This window comes from Scyliorhinus canicula, chromosome 18 (genome assembly GCF_902713615.1).
Source record: "Scyliorhinus canicula chromosome 18, sScyCan1.1, whole genome shotgun sequence".
NCBI classification, from domain to species: Eukaryota; Metazoa; Chordata; class Chondrichthyes; order Carcharhiniformes; family Scyliorhinidae; genus Scyliorhinus; species Scyliorhinus canicula.
Genome location: NC_052163.1, coordinates 116,754,810 through 116,770,640, shown reverse-complemented (window position 1 = coordinate 116,770,640; position 15,831 = coordinate 116,754,810). Strand labels below are relative to the sequence as shown.

Here is a 15,831-nt window from a genome sequence, read left to right as displayed (position 1 = left end):
GTTATGGGGGGGAGGGGGGGCTTTGGGGTGATATCATCTGACAGTAGCACGGTAGCACGGTAGCATAGTGGTTAGCATTGTTGCTTCACAGCTCCAGGGTCCCAGGTTCGATTCCGGCTTGGGTCACTGTCTGTGCGGAGTCTGCACGTCCTTCCTGTGTGTGCGTGGGTTTCCTCCGGGTGCTCCGGTTTCCTCCCACAGTCCAAAGATGTGCAGGTTAGGTGGATTGGCCATGATAAATTGCCCTTAGTGTCCAAAATTGCCCTTAGTGTTGGGTGGGGTTACTGGGTTATGGGGATAGGGTGGAGGTGTTGACCTTGGGTAGGGTGCTCTTTCCAAGAGCCGGTGCAGACTCGATGGGCTGAATGGCCTCCTTCTGCACTGTAAATTCTATAATTCTATGACTACTTCACTCCCTCACCTGACGTGGTCACAGATCTGCCGCAGGTTCCACTTCCTCTCCTTTGATATCCTCATTATGTCCAATACGGCCATTCCCAGGCACTCCTCCTGCATCTGTAGGTCCAGAGGCACCTGGATGTGGCCACCGACAAAGTCAGTGCGTGACTAAGTGGAGACCAAACAAAACATAGCAATGATTAGCTAGTTTGATAAGTCTTGTTGCCTTGTGCGGCTAACCCTGATAAGATGTTTTCAATAAGGTTGAGTTTCCTCTTTGATAAACCCTCATCAACACATTGTTTCATCAATCTGAGCTCATTTTCAACCAGACGGATCCGTAAATAATTAACTGGCAGAATGCTATCGGTAGATTCCTGTTTTGCTGAGGCCTGCACACTGCCAATGAATTGACCAGACCTGATTTGCATTGCAGTTCCGTTTTCTGCTGGGGAGAGTTGTGGAGGACGGGGATAGGGGACGGGGACGGGGACGGGGGGGGGGCGGGGGGGATGGCTGACCACGAGCGATTTTGCGCCGGTCAGCTCATTACCTACGCACCTCGTAGTGGCGGGTGCAGTCAGGAAGTCGCTGTGCCCGCCACTGCCTCATTGGGTTGGCGTCATACTTAAACCTGCCAGCTTTGCCCAGCCCACCACTCTACCCTTCCCTGCTAACCCTTCCTCCTTTCATTGGTCACCCTCCGCGCATCCTGAGCTGCCCCTGCCTGGTCTCAAGTGCAGGCTATAGTGTACCGACCCGCCCCAAAGTATAATACGGCGGCAACTCACTGGCAAACGCGGGAGAGGTGAGCCTTGTCAGGTGTACACCCCTTATCTACAGATGTAACAGAAAACGTTCTAATTTCTGACTGGCGGGGGGCCTTTTAATGAGCTTGCATGAGATGCTAATGTGAGCAAAAGGGCTTCCTAAAGTTTTATCAACAGGTAGCTCGACCGGCCTTTAAGCCTCCGTTAAAGTTCCAAGAACAGAATTCCCAAAGTTCATCCCGGCATTGGGAAAGGTGTCGCAAGAATTCCCCCCACCCGCCAAGCTTCCCACTGCTGGCGGAGACAGACTATTCTGTTCTTTATGTGAATAGTGCCCCATACTTTGCTCCGGATCGATCTGCCTCTAACCTGTTCCTGATTCTCAACCGCAGGAAATGGTTTCTCTCCGCCCAAGGTTGCAAACATTTTAATCACCTCGATTTTTGTCACCTCTCAATCTCTGCACTCCACGGGGTTCAAATTAAACCACATTCTGAAGTGAATTTAACCCTCTGAACCTTAAACCCAGTTAGTTGACCTCCTGTGGCATTGCTCTTTGCTGCTCGCAGCTGGGCACAAGGGAGGTAAAGAGCACGTTTCAATGGAAAAATACCTAAAGGCGCTATCCTCCGGCCACGCTGTGTTGGCAAAGCAGCTCGCCGCAGCGCAGCATGGCCAGTGAAAGCCGGGAGATCCTGCTCCCGCGATCTACCCAGCTCGCAACACCTTATAATCTCGCGAGACGTTGCGAGGGGAATCCCGCCCACAGTAAGCCTTACTCTAACGTGCAGATTCCCGAGGTATCTGAGGCTTTGCCATTCAATCCCTTCACCTCTGGGACGTCGGTGAACGCTATTTGGCGCGGGTCCCCAATGAAACGGGGCCCAGATGGAAAGGCAGTCCTAAGGGTCTCCAAGGGATTGGAGGCACCCAGCTGCATGCCCTTTGGGCAGGGTGGTACCCTGGCACTGCTGGTGCCACCTGGGTACCCTGGAACCTCCAGCAGAGCACCCTGGCATTGCCATCTGAGTGTTAGCTTGGGTGTTAGATGACACTGCCAAGGTGCTCCGGTGGCACTGCCAGCTGACAGGGGCACTGCCAAGGTGCCAGGTTGGCAGTGTCAAGCTGGAATTTTCATGCACAGCGGAGATCGTGCACAGGCGTTGGGCGGGGAGTGCAGGGGGGTCACCCTCATAGTGAGTTGGGGCTAAGGTAGCGACGTGGGTTGCGCAGGGGCTTCATAGATGGGGAGGCCATTTTTATAATGACGTCCTTATCTCTCGCTACACTGAGGGGTTCCTGGGAGTGGAACTCCTCAGTGCACAAAACGGAGCTATGTGAGGCCTCTGCAACGCAGTCCCCACTGAGGCCTCCTATCTAACTGGGGGTGCGTTAAATAACGAGGTATTTCTCAGTGCAGTGAGCGGCGGGAACCACACGGCTAAACACGCTTGCTATGGAACTTTGTTCCCCTTTGGTTAAATAGCGTCCTGTCATCTCTTTTATAACTTAATTATCAGAGCTGTGCACAGTACTCCAAGTCTTCGCTAACCAATGCAAGTTTAACATTACTTCTCTTTTTCCAGTTATATCCTTTCAGAAATGAGAGCCAACGCTTTTTTTGCTTTTTGTTTTGAACACCATATTTTGAACACCATATCATTATATTTGGAGATCTTTGACTTCTTGGCTCCAACTAATGATCTCAGAATCCAATGAACGTTTCGTCATGTTAGAAATATCCCAGCCTGGTTCATATTTCCTGATGCGTAAAAGCTTCACAATTACCTGAGCAAAGAGGTAGTCTATGACAGAGTAATCCAATACGGTGTTAATGTGCTCCTTCGTAAGGTCACAGCGATATGATTTCCTGCTGCCTTGTCCAAACCAGTTGGGGAAGAAAAATCTGCGTTGGGGAGAGGGAGAGAGATGAGACAGTCAGCCTGAAAAACAGAGATCACAGTCTGAATGGGCGTGATCTACCAGCCACGTCCCGCCCGAATCAATGCCAGGAGAGGCCACTTCTGGAAGTTAACCGGCTCCCCACGCCTCATGGGATCTAACGGGATCTCGCGCGACATCGAGATCTGGATGCCACCCATTGTGGGCGGGATCAACATTTGGCAAATCTGCAGATTAGAGTGAGTAGCTGGTCTCACCTGATCTACCCGAAGCTTGGGGGGAGGGGGGGGTGTCTAACCCCTTCCCTCGGAGAGCTTAGGTGAGTGCTGTTGAAAATACTGGTCCCCACGAATGGGGGTCAGGCAGAATGGCACTGGGGTGGGGTCTCTAAGGGGGCTGGATGCCCCCGGGTGGTTGGTCTCTGGGCAGGGTACCACCCTGGCACTGGGTGCTAGGCTGGCAGTGTCAAGGTATCAGGGTGATATTTTGCCTCGGCTGAGGAATGGGCCCTGCCTATGTGTGTGTGTGTGTTGCGGGGGGGGGGGGGGGTGGGGGGGGGGGGGGGTGGGGGGGGGGGCTGAGGACCCCCTTATAGGTGAGTTGGGGAAATGGTCAAGAGATTGGGATGCCATTTAAAAGTGGCGTCCTGATCTCCTCCTGCACCGATGAGTTGCTGTGAGCAGAGCAGGAAATGCGGCTGAGTACGGCTTTGTGCGTGGGGGGAGGGGGGTGGCACGGGAGTGGGGGGGGGGGGGGGGGTGCATTAGATAGCGGGGTCATACAAAAATTCCATAGCGACAGGAACGCCCCCTCGATTACCATCCAGAACAGACTCTGTTTTTTCTATGGTTACATTGCGCCCATTGTTTGTTTTATGGGAGGTGGACAACACCAGCCAGGTCACATTTATTGTCCATCCCAGCGCCCTCTGAGGGCATTAAGAGTCAATTGTTATGGGCCAGGGTTTAGAGAACCCCAAAGTGTATCATGGAGTTCACCTAACCCACAACTTATAATAGATTGTGGTATGGGGAGCACACGGCCCACTCTACAGGTGTGGTACAGCAGAAATGGAAAAGTATTTTTTAAAAGCAAAACAATGTTTATTCTATGAACTCAAGTTCACCTTTTTAAAACAGACTGTGCTGCCAGTGGGCAAAGAGAATACCAACGGCCTGTGTATTCCAGCCGAAATACAGTCAACACATTTAAAATCCTGAGATCTGACATTCAAAAAATATAAAAATTACTCTTTCAGAGGCAGTTAGGGTGTTTGCAAGTTATTATGAATTTAGTATACCTTTAGACTTTCAGTTTCACTTCGTTTCACCTCATTCGCAAGAGTTTGAGACTGTAAGTGTAAATGTCCAGAAGATGGCGCCGGAGCGAGGCGACTCTCTGCGAGCTCTCCCCAACAGATCCACTTTTTACTGAACTTATACTCGTTCTAATCTTTTAAAATTTAATTCTAAGACTAACATTATTAATAACCTACCTTGTGTTGCCCTATTATGTATTTTCTTTTATTCCCTTTTCTTCCCATGTACTTAATAATCTGTTGAGCTGCTTGCAGAAAAATATTTTTCACTGTACCTCGGTACACGTGACAATAAACAAATCCAATCCGAATCCAATTGATTTCTAATTGATGGCAGTCTGCAGGATCTCAACACAACACAGCGTCTTGAGATGCATAGAGTCACTGACAGCAGCTTCTGGATTTCCACGTTTAACTACATATTTACAGACTCCAGAAGTTGCTGTCAGTTTCCAAGGAATGATGACGGCGAATGCCGACAATTTCACCGTCACTGGCAATGCAAAATCCGGTCCGTTCTTGATTTTAAACAGACGTCGGTCACCGTTCTCACAAAACGAAGGAGGCAGAGCAAAACCTTGCGGGTCACCAAGGGTTTAACGATCAGTGAAGTCATTGCGAACAGAAAATGCCGTTGGTACGTTGACAGATACAGCAGTCAATTTGTGCACAGCAAGATCCCATAAACAGCAATGAATAATTTAAAATCGGATATCAATGCACTTCTAGCCAGGCAAGGACCTAATCTGAAACGGAGCCAGGTCAGGTGAATGCAGTTCAGATTGCGATCCGTCACAATCACATTGAACAGGCACAAGGCGCTGTATGTCCATTGTTATGGGCCAGGTTTTAGAGAACCCCAAAGTGCATCATGGAGTTCACCTGACCCACAACTTTTAATAGATTGTGGTATGGGGAGCACACGGCTCACTCTACTGGTGAGGTCCAGCAGAAATGGAAAAGTATTTTTTTAAAGCGAAACAATGTTTATTCTATGAACTCAAGTTAACCTTTTTAAAACATACAGTGAACATCTTAGCAACCATTAATTCAAATACACCCCCCCAAAGAATACATCACTAAATAATCCTTTAAGCTTTCCTTTTAACATCCATTAGACTTAAAACACATTTTACCAGAAGCATATCAGGTTAAAGTCACTACTGTTATTAGTTTTAAATCACCAGGATCAATTTACAGTCTTTAGATTACAGAGAGAGATTCATACACCTTCTGGCTGTGACTGCAGCTACCCAGCTCTGAAAACAAAACTAAAACACACCCTGCAGCAAACAGCCTAAAACAAAAGTAAAAAGCTGACAGACAGCCCAGCTCCACCCCTTCTCTGACATCACTGCCGTAATAAACACCTATTTCTTAAAGGTACTCTCACTACAGATATTTATATACACACCCATTTATAACCACACATTTCTTCAAGGTTCTCTCACATGACACCATTCATGCTTCTATACTCTGAATCAGTCAAACGCCTGGTTAATGTTGGTTGAGAGAAAAGCATACTCCTGTATCCCAGGTAAAACCTGCTCTTTTTCAGGGCGGCACGGTGGCGCAGTGGTTAGTGCTGCAGCCTCGAGGCGCTGAGGACCCGGGTTCGATCCCGGCCCCGGGTCACAGTCTGTGTGGAGTTTGCACATTCTCCCCGTGTCTGTCTTTGCCCCACAACCCAGAGGTGTGCAGGGTAGGTGGATTGGCCACGCTAAATTGCCCCTTAATTGGATAAAAAAAACTTGCTGTTTTTTTTTAGAATTGTGCCGTATGGAATCTTTAGCATTAATCAGAACTGAGCGACAGACCCTTGGCTTAACATCTCATCTGGAACACGGCACCTCTGACAGTGCAGCACTCTCTCAGTGTTGGCGTGTCAGCCTGCGTGATGTGGTCACATTCTGGAGTTCAGCTTCAATCTAGAAGATAATCAACGCTACTCACTCTGTAAAGAGGAAGACTCTGTTTAATCTTCAACTGTAGCAAAGGAAGGAACACTGTCTATCGCAGTGCTGATCTCTGCTGTATGCGCTGAGTGGGGTATGGTTTCCTGTTTACAGTTTTGAAGAGGACAAATCTTCCCTCTATCCTTCCCATATCTTATTTGAACAAATTCAATCCAACTGGGGGATATCATTGCTTCATTCTAATCTATTGCTTTTGATTTCATAGAACAGTACAGCACAGAACAGGCCCTTCGGCCCTCAATGTTGTGCCGAGCCATGATCACCCTACTCAAACCCACGTATACACCCTATACCCGTAACCCAACAACCCCCCCCTTAACCTTACTTTTATTAGGACACTACGGGCAATTTAGCATGGCCAATCCACCTAACCCGCACATCTTTAGACTGTGGGAGGAAACCGGAGCACCCGGAGGAAACCCACGCACACAGGGGGAATATTCTATGATTTATTATTTGATCAAAGTGTGTGTGTGTTAATAGAACATACAATGCAGAGGCCATTCGGCCCATCGAGTTTGCACTGACCAATTGAAGCCCTCACTTCCACCCTATTCCCAGAACCCAATAACCCCCTCCTAACCTTTTTGGACACTAAGGGGCAATTTAGCCTGGCCAATCCACCTAACCTGCACGTCTTTGGACTGTGGGAGGAAACCGGAGCACCCGGAGGAAACCCACACAGACACTGGGAGGATGTGCAGACTCCACACAGTCAGTGACCCAGCGGGGATTCGAACCTGGGACCCTGGTGCTGTGGAGCCACAGTGCTATCCACTTGTGCTACCGTGCAGCCCAAATGTATGAGATTGTCCTTCTCGTTCTGAAATTCAACACAATATCAAGAATTCTCAAGGTAACTGATTAGTAAGTTTGCGGACGACACAAAGGTTGGTGGAATTGCAGATAGTGCTGAGGACTGTCAGAGGATACAGCAGGATTCAGATCGTTTGGAGATTTGGGCGGAGAGATGGCAGATGGAGTTTAATCCGGACAAATGTGAGTAATGCATTTTGGAAGGTCTAATGCAGGTAGGGACTATACAGTGAATGGTAGAACCCTCATGAGTATTGACAGTCAGAGAGATCTTGGTGTACAGGTCCACAGGTCACTGAAAGGGGCAACACAGGTGGAGAAGGTAGTCAAGAAGGCATACGGCATGCTTGCCTTCATTGGCCGGGGCATTGAGTATAAGAATTGGCAAGTCATGTTGCAGCTGTATAGAACCTTAGTTAGGCCACACTTGGAGTATAGTGTTCAATTCTGGTTGCCACACTACCAGGAGGATGTGGAGGGTTTAGAGAGGGTGCAGAAGAGATTTACCAGGATGTTGCCTGGTATGGAGGGGATTAGCTATGAGGAGAGGTTGAATAAACTCGATTTGTTCTCACTGGAACGACGGAGGTTGAGGGGCGACCTGATAGAGGTCTACAAAATTATGAGTCGCATAGACAGAGTGGATAGTCAGAGGCTTTTTCCAAGGGTAGAGGGGTCAATTACCGGGGGGCATAGGTTTAAGGTGCGAGGGGCAAGGTTTAGAGGAGATGTATGAGGCAAGTTTTTTACACAGAGGGTAGTGGGTGCCAGAGGTGCCTGGAACCCGCTGCTGGAGGAGGTGGTGGAAGCAGGGACGATAGTAACATTTATGGGGCATCTTGACAAATACATGAATAGGATGGGAATAGAGGGATATGGAACAAGGAAGTGTAGAAGATTTTAGTTTAGACAGGCAGCATGGTCAGCACGGGCGTGGAGGGCCGAAGGGCCTGTTGCTGTGCTGTACTGTTCTTTGTAACTATGGAGAATTAACCAGTTTCAGGACTAATTCATCAGGTAGGACAGGAATATCTGAGAAATAGAATTGCAACATGCCAGGTATAAGACTGTAACAAGTCTTCAATAACACCTTCCAAACAAACATATCAACATATGAATTAGCAGGAAGAGGCCATTCGGCCCCTCCAGCCTGCCCCGCCATTCAATACGATCATGGTTGATCTGATTGTAACCTCAACCCCATATTACTGCCTGTCCCTGATAACCATTCACCCCCTTGTTAATCAAGAATCTATCCAGCTCTGCCGTAATAAAAATATTCAAAGACTCTGCTTCCCCAGCCCTTTGAGGAAGAGAGTTCCAGAGACTCATGACCCTCTGAAAGAAAAACTTTCTCCTCATCCCAGTCTCAAACGCTCAACCCCTTATTTTTAAACAGTGATCCTTAGTTCTGGATTCTCTGACAAGAGGAAATATCCGTCACACCTCCACCCTGTCAATACCCCTCAGGATCTTAAAGGTTTTAATCAAGTCACCTCTTACTCTTCTCAATTCTGGTGGAGATACAGACCCAACCTCTCCAACCATTCCTCATAAGACAACCCACACATTCCTGCAAAACATTCTCCCGTGGCCTCTACCACCCAGCAGGACCAGGGAAGCAGCTACATGGGAGCACCACCACCTGCACAGCTCCCCTCCAAGGCACACACCTTCCTGACTTGGAACTATATTGGCCGTTCCTTCACTGTCGCTGAGTAAAAACCTTGGAACTCCCTCCCTAACAGCACTGTGGATGTACCTACACCATGTGGACTGCAGGGGTTCAAGGAGGTAGCTCACCGCCACCTTCTCAGGGGCAATTAGGGATGGGCAATAAATGCCGGCCTAGCCAGCGACGCCCACATCCCCTGAAAGATTCGAAGAACAAGTTAGGATTAGGATAGCAACATGCCAGTCAGGGCCGGCTCAAGGCACCGGCAACTTGGGCTGTCGCCCGGGGCGCCATGTGCTAGGGGGCGCCAGACTCGGGTCCCGCGCATGCGCAGTTGGGCCGGCGCCAACCAGCGTATGCGCGATGGCCGCACTCCCCCAGTGTGGCCACACTCCCCCAGGGCGGCCCCCCACCCCGGTCCGTCCCCTCGGTCCGCCCCCCCTGCTCGGTCCGCTCCCCCCGCTCGGTCCGCTCCCCCCCCCCCCCCGCCTCGGGTCCCGTCCCCCCGCCCCCCCGCTCGGTCCGCTCCCCCCCCCCCCCCCCCGGTCCGTCCCCTCGTCCGCCCCCCGCTCGGTCCGCTCCCCCCGCTCGGTCCGCACCCCCCCCGCCCCGCCCCGCTCCCCCCCGCCCTCACCCTCGGGTCCCCCCCCCGGGTCCGCCCCCCTCTCGGCCCCCCCCTCGGCCCCGCCCCCCTCCCTCGGTCCCGCCCCCCCTCGGCCCCGCCCCCTCTCGGCCCCCCCCCCCCCCCAAGGGCGCCGAAGTTCAGCTTGCCCGGGGCGCCAGCAACCCTAGGGCCGGCGCTGATTCCAGTTATAGGACTCTCTGCTGTCAGTTGTAGGATTGTAACAGACCAGGCTAAGGACTGTAACTTGTTGCTGCTCTCTACACTTCTCAGTTCCTTAAAAGAGAAGCACAACTGATTTTTGCCGCAACCAATACTCTATAATGGTCAGCATTTAAAAGCAGAACAAAAATAAACTGCATTCTAAGAATTCCTTGGGTTCATCTGCTGAGTATGACAGAGTCATTCTGGAACAGTCACCAGATGAACAGTGTCAATACTGTGAACACTTTTCACTTCAGTCTCCATCCCTGGATGGTCACAGTCCAAAGCTGACAGGTAAGGCAAAGATCAGTTAGACCAGAAGCCTTTTCTTCCTTTCCTGAACAGGGACCATCCTTTGAGATGTCAGGAGAACCTCCTTCGATTTGGGAGCATTCTGTCCACATGACTTTGTTTGACAGTGTGGTCACCAGCCAATGCTTTATTGATATGGCGTTAGCGTGACATTTATAGAGCGTAATTCCAGAGCTGATCCTCTCACAGATTCATGTCAACATTGTAACGGGCACAGCCCCATTTCTTGCCAAGCTTAACCTTGTTAGCCAATTGGCCTGATGATGGTCTTGGCCCACCGACATCAATTCACTGACAGTCCTGACTGAGTCACAAGGTTCCAGATTCTACCAGGGCTTGAGAACCAAAATCTCGAATGGCGCTCCAGTGTAACACTGAGGGGGTGCGGCACTGCCAGAGGCGCCATCCTTTGAATGAGATGTTAAACCCGCCTGCTCTCCTCGTTGAAAGTTAAAGGTCTGTTTGAAGAAAAGCTGGGGAGTCCCGGCCAATATTTATCCTTCAGCCAACATCACAAAGGAAAATGACCTTGTCATTATCACGTTACTGTTTGTGGGAGCTTGCTGTCCAGAAATTAACGGTTGCGTTTCCTACACGACAACAGTCAAAAGTATTTAATTGGCTGTAATGCGCTTTGGGGCTTCCTGTGGTTGAGGACGGCACTATATAAATGCAAGTCTTCTTTTTTGTTTCTTTTTGCTACAACTATAGGATAAAACGCACGAACAGCAAAAATATAGTAAGGACCGTTTGTTAACACTGTACAGGCCATTGAGGACCACAACATGGATGCAATGTGCCACAACTTGCCTGATCCGGTACAGAACAACCTGTTGAGTGGATCCATCGACTTGGAAAATGTGACTTGGAGGGAACCAAAATTTCAAATCTTCAGTTGCAAGAGCGAAGAGGCTGTTGTAGACTGGCAGGATCCCTGGGGGAGATAGAAATGTTCAAATGTCAAAGACAGAGACGAAGACTTGAGACGCTGAGACATAGCTGCTAAAGACTGAGTGAACGCTTCAGGGCGGGATTCTCCGTCGGCGGGATTCTCCGCTTCGCCCACAGCGCACCCACGCCCGAGGGCTTGCCGACGGTGTGGAGGTGCCCCACAATGGCAAACCCCATTGGCCGGCTCCTGGAGGATGGGTGCGGCGGGAACGGAGAATCCCGCCCTCAGGGTCAATAGTCAAAGTTGAAAGTTGGTGGAGAGCTGAGGCATACATTTTTAGGAACTTTAGGAAGGATGTGAAGTCTTCAGAGAGGGTGCAGAAGATATTTACATCAACTGCAACAGCTTATATTTAAATAGCACTTGTTAATGCAATGAAACATCCTAAGGCATGTCAGAGGATGATCATCAAACAAGATAAGACATTGAGACACCTGAGGAGTTATTCGGTCAAATTATCAATGGCTTGGTCAAAGAGGAAGGTCTTAAAAACTGTTTTGAAGGTGGCGTATAAAGTCAAGAGGCAGGAAGAGATGAGGGAATTCCAGAGCTTGGGGGCGAGACAACTGAAGCCACAGCCACTAACGGTGGAGGGATTTTGATTGGGAATGCACAAAAGGCCTGAATTAGAGGAACACAGATATATTGGAGGGGTCTGGGATTGAAGGAGATTAGAAAAAGGGAGAATCCTTTCAGGGTGCTTTCCAGTCACCATGTCAGAACCCCATTTCCCAGGGTGAAGAAGGAGAGATGTCCAGGTTCCGCTCACCATTTCTCCTTGTGAGTTGCTGCAATTATACCACTGGGGACAAAGGTGGCAGAGAAACTTGTGGCATCACTCAGCACTTCAGATCGACAGAACGAGGGAGGCCCTTTCTGCTGGTGAAGGAATAACTTTGTGCGGACAAGCGAAACTATGGTGTATTTATTTACAGGCACAAACAAGTAATTAAGTAAAGTAAATTTGCCATAGTCCCAGGTGGCCATAGGTGGCCTCCCTTCGAGAGGGAGAACTGACTGGTGGTGATTTGACCTGAGGATCAGCACACCTCAGGCGAGGTGTCTCACAGAGGTCCTAAAAAAACATAATGGGCTAAATAAGATTGACAAATATTTGCTCAAAGAAGGAGTTTTGAAGGAGACGAGGTTTACTGTTGTACAATTGGAAATGCGACATCCAATCTCCCACAAGAGGTTCCCCAAACAGATAACGACCAGATAGCTAGCTGCAGTGATGCTCATTATGGATATAAATACTGATCAGGGCACCAGGGAGAATTCCCTAGCTCTTCTTTGTCAAAGAATCACAGGAACCTTTCACCTCCACCAAGAGGGCAGTCAAGGTGTCAGCTTAACATCTCACCTGACAGTCGGCACCTCTGACAATGCTGCACTCTCTGAGCTAGCAGTCCCAGCAGGGATTTTGTGTTCAAGCCTCCGGAGCGGGGATTGAACCCACAGCTGTTTGTCTCAGAGTTGAGAATAGCACCCACAGAGCACCCACAACACTTTGACAATGACATACGACCAATAGAATTTTGAACAGGCGAAGATTTTGGACAGCTGATGGAAGGTAGAAGCCCCTCCCCCCCCCCCCCCCCCCCCTGCCCAGAATAGTCTGGAGGTGACAAAGGATGTGGGTTTCAGAGGCGGAAAGGCCGAGTGAGGCTGGGGTGGACGTGGCCAGTATCTGTGACGCAGAGTTTAAGCTTTCCCAAGGTCAGTCGCAGAGAAAAGCGGTGTGTCACCATTATTACCCCACGAACAAGAAACTAACAGGCCCGTGTGATTGAGTTCAGGTTTCGCGACAGTTTTAGAATTTGAATTATTTGTTTAATGCAAAATGTAAAATATTACTGATGGTGGAAATGTGAAACTATTAGCAATACTCAACAGCTGTGGCAACATCTGTGGAGAGGGCAACAGTTCGTGAATCAAATCATACGAGGAGCGATAACAACTGTCGGATAACTCTGCTCCTATTTTCTTACTTGAGACTGGAGCCCCACAGTTCTCACCTGGGCCTCCAACCTGGGCCTGTGGATGGATGTGGAGCGTAGCTGCCCCTGGAGTCCTTCAGTGCAGTGTAGGAGAGTTGGGGGAAGCCAAGCCGTGCCCCCCCTTTCCAACACTAGCTGTCATATTATGGGATGTTTAAATGTCTTTGCCACTTTGACAAGCTATGGAGAGAAGGTATGTGAGGGTGGTAGGATGGGAATGGGGAGAGAGTATGTGAGGGGGGGGGTAGGCCACTAGCATAGTGGCCTTTCTTCCCGCAGCTGCTGCAGGTCGCGAATCGGGCTGAGCAGCGCTGCCGCGGGTGCTGGCTTTGTCCACAGAAGTGGCAGGCTGGAGCAGTTGAATAACTGGTTTGGCGAGCTGAGTAGTGGCAGGCTGGAGCAGTTGAATAACTGGTTTGGGGAGCTGAATAGTGGCAGGCTGGAGCAGTTGAATAACTGGTTTGGGGAGCTGAATAGTGGCAGGCTGGAGCAGTTGAATAACTGGTTTGGTGAGCTGAGTAGCTGGCTGGGGGAGCTGAGTAATTAGCTGGAGCAGCTGGATAGTTTGAGTAGTTGACTGGGACAGTAGGGCCGGCTGTGGCAGCGTGATAGCTGGGGGCCTTGCGGCACAGGCTTGGGGGGTCCTCAGGTCGGGGGCCCATGCGGGGTTAGCGGGGTCCGCGGGAAACGAGTTGAGGCTGCGGAAGGAAACTTCCATTGTGATAGCAGCCTCTACGGTAGTCTCTAAGCCCTGGGCCCCATTTTCTAATAGTCTCTGGCGTACATAGCTAGATCAAAGGCCCGCTACAAAAACATCCCGCACAGCAAGTTCCCTATGTCCGGCCGTGGTTACGGCCTGGTAATTGCAGTAATTTGAGAGATTATTCAACTTGCGTGCAAATTCAGCTAAAGTTTCAGTAGACCGTTGTCGGCGAGTCGTGAACACATGGCGGGCAAAGACCTCGTTCATGGGCCTAATATACATTTTGTCCAAAATCGCCAGCGCAGCGGTGTAGGAACCGGCTGGATTTAATTGTGTAGAAATTCTGTGGCTTACCCTCGCGTGCAGTAGGCTGAGCTTTTGTTTCTCCGTAGTTTCAGCAGTGCTGATTTCGGCCAGGTAGGCCTTAAAACATTTCAGCCAGTGGCAGAAGGTTTCTTTTGCCTCTGCATCCTGCGGATCGAGTTCTAGACGTCCTGGTTTTAGAGCGGATTCCATGCTTTACTTCGGCAGCTTCTTAAGTGTATTAAATTGATGGAACCATCAATTCAGCGAACACGTGTAGTTGGATCTGAACAGAGGCTTTAATACACTTAGAGCCAGCCTATTCGTCGTTGAACTTCAGGTGAAATGGCAGGCTGGCTCTAAGGCACTGATCTTTATACATCGGTCGCAGGGGAGGAGTCCTGGGCGGAGCCAAGAGAGGAGCCCAGTACAAACTCTCGCGTACTCCCAGAGCGACTCCCCCTGGTGGTCGGATAGTGCAACTGCACTTACAATGGGTAGATAACGAACATATATACATGGAGTGATATTGGCAACTATATATAGTGTGAATCACATTCACCACAATGGGGATAGGGTAGAGGTGTGGGCTTGGGTAGGGTGCTCTTTCCAAGGACCGGTGCAGACTCGATAGGCCGAATAGCCTCCTTCTGCAGTGTAAATTTTATGATTCTAAGACCCTGAGATGTGTAACTGGGTCCTGTGTAAATATTGCTGTTTTGTTGAATAAATGTTTTCTTAGGAACTCCTTGCACTCTCCTTTGCCGTTTACTTACTTCCTTAATTGAACAAACTCCACTCTGGCCATTAATCAGCCAAATTGGAGTGACAGGTTTCCTGACAGACCATCCCCTCTTCCCCACGCTCCCGCCCCGCCCCACCCCTCCCCCACTCCCCAACCTCCAATACCAGCTGCTGCAACCTGCAGTGAAATTTGGACCATGGCGGTTACAAAACTGCTTCCAAAGAGAACTGGGTCTTTCCTCGAAAGATTTTTATTTTGCGCAGAGTAATGTCGAAAGCAGAAGAGATCTGAACAATTTCAATGAGCTCAAAGCCTTCCTCCAGAGCTAGGCTTGGCAAAACTCTTTGTTTTGTTTTGGAAACCATGGAGGAAAGTTGACAAACAAATTCACAGGAGATTAGTGGTGAATTTTTAACATAAAGAATAAACCATTTTTGAAACAAGGGACAAAATGAACCACAGCACACCAGGCAAAGAGGTTGGAACGATCTCAGTACAAAAACAAATTAGAGATAGGGGCTGGTTTAGCATAGTGGGCTAAATAGCTTGCTTGCAATGCAGAACAATGCCAGCAGTGTGGGTTCAATTCCCGTACCGGCCTCCCTGAACAGGCGCCAGAATGTGGCGACTAGGGGCTTTTCACAGTAACTTCATTGAAGCCTACTTATGACAATAAGTGATTATTTATTTATTTGCAAGAAAATGATTCAACTTTGTGCCATTCATTTTATCTAAGCAATGTCCTTACACACACAAAGGCCCAGTGAAGATTTACCACTATCTTAACACCAAAGTGCCATGCTTGAGCTGGCCCAGTTGCAAATGGCTTTCTTCCCAGTGGATTTCCAAGCATTCACTATTTTTCACTGAGCCACCCAGAGTCACACTCGAAATTCACGATTATTCCAACTGCAGAGCAAACACATGAGTTCTCCCAGCAACAGTGCAGCATTTATCTTCAGAGAGCTTAGAACTCCTGTCTTCTCTCTCTCTCTCTCTCTGGCATACACAACATGAGCTTCCTTTCTGTCTTTCCCTGTATCGCAAGATGTCACTGGACCCCTGTTGCTCGGCAACAGCCGTTTTATTTCCACTTTGCGTTTTTTTCACCAAATCACTAACCCCTTTGTAACC

At 49.4% G+C, this 15,831-nt stretch overlaps 1 protein-coding gene across 2 annotated transcripts in view; it reads right to left on the bottom strand.

Annotated features, from left to right (window-relative positions):
• Positions 1 to 15,831, bottom strand: part of LOC119953503 (tyrosine-protein kinase JAK2-like) — a 108,207-nt gene that overhangs the window by 65,735 nt on the left and 26,641 nt on the right. Inside the window, exons 3-5 of one of the 2 annotated variants that reach the window (XM_038777847.1) lie at positions 10,805 to 10,928; positions 2,958 to 3,075; positions 422 to 567 (exon numbers count right to left, since the gene is read on the bottom strand). In XM_038777847.1, coding sequence (XP_038633775.1) covers positions 422 to 567; positions 2,958 to 3,075; positions 10,805 to 10,928 — 388 coding nt within the window. Of the gene's footprint in view, positions 1 to 421; positions 568 to 2,957; positions 3,076 to 10,272; positions 10,426 to 10,804; positions 10,929 to 15,831 lie in introns of those variants that run through there. The other variant, XM_038777848.1, reaches the window with a different exon arrangement.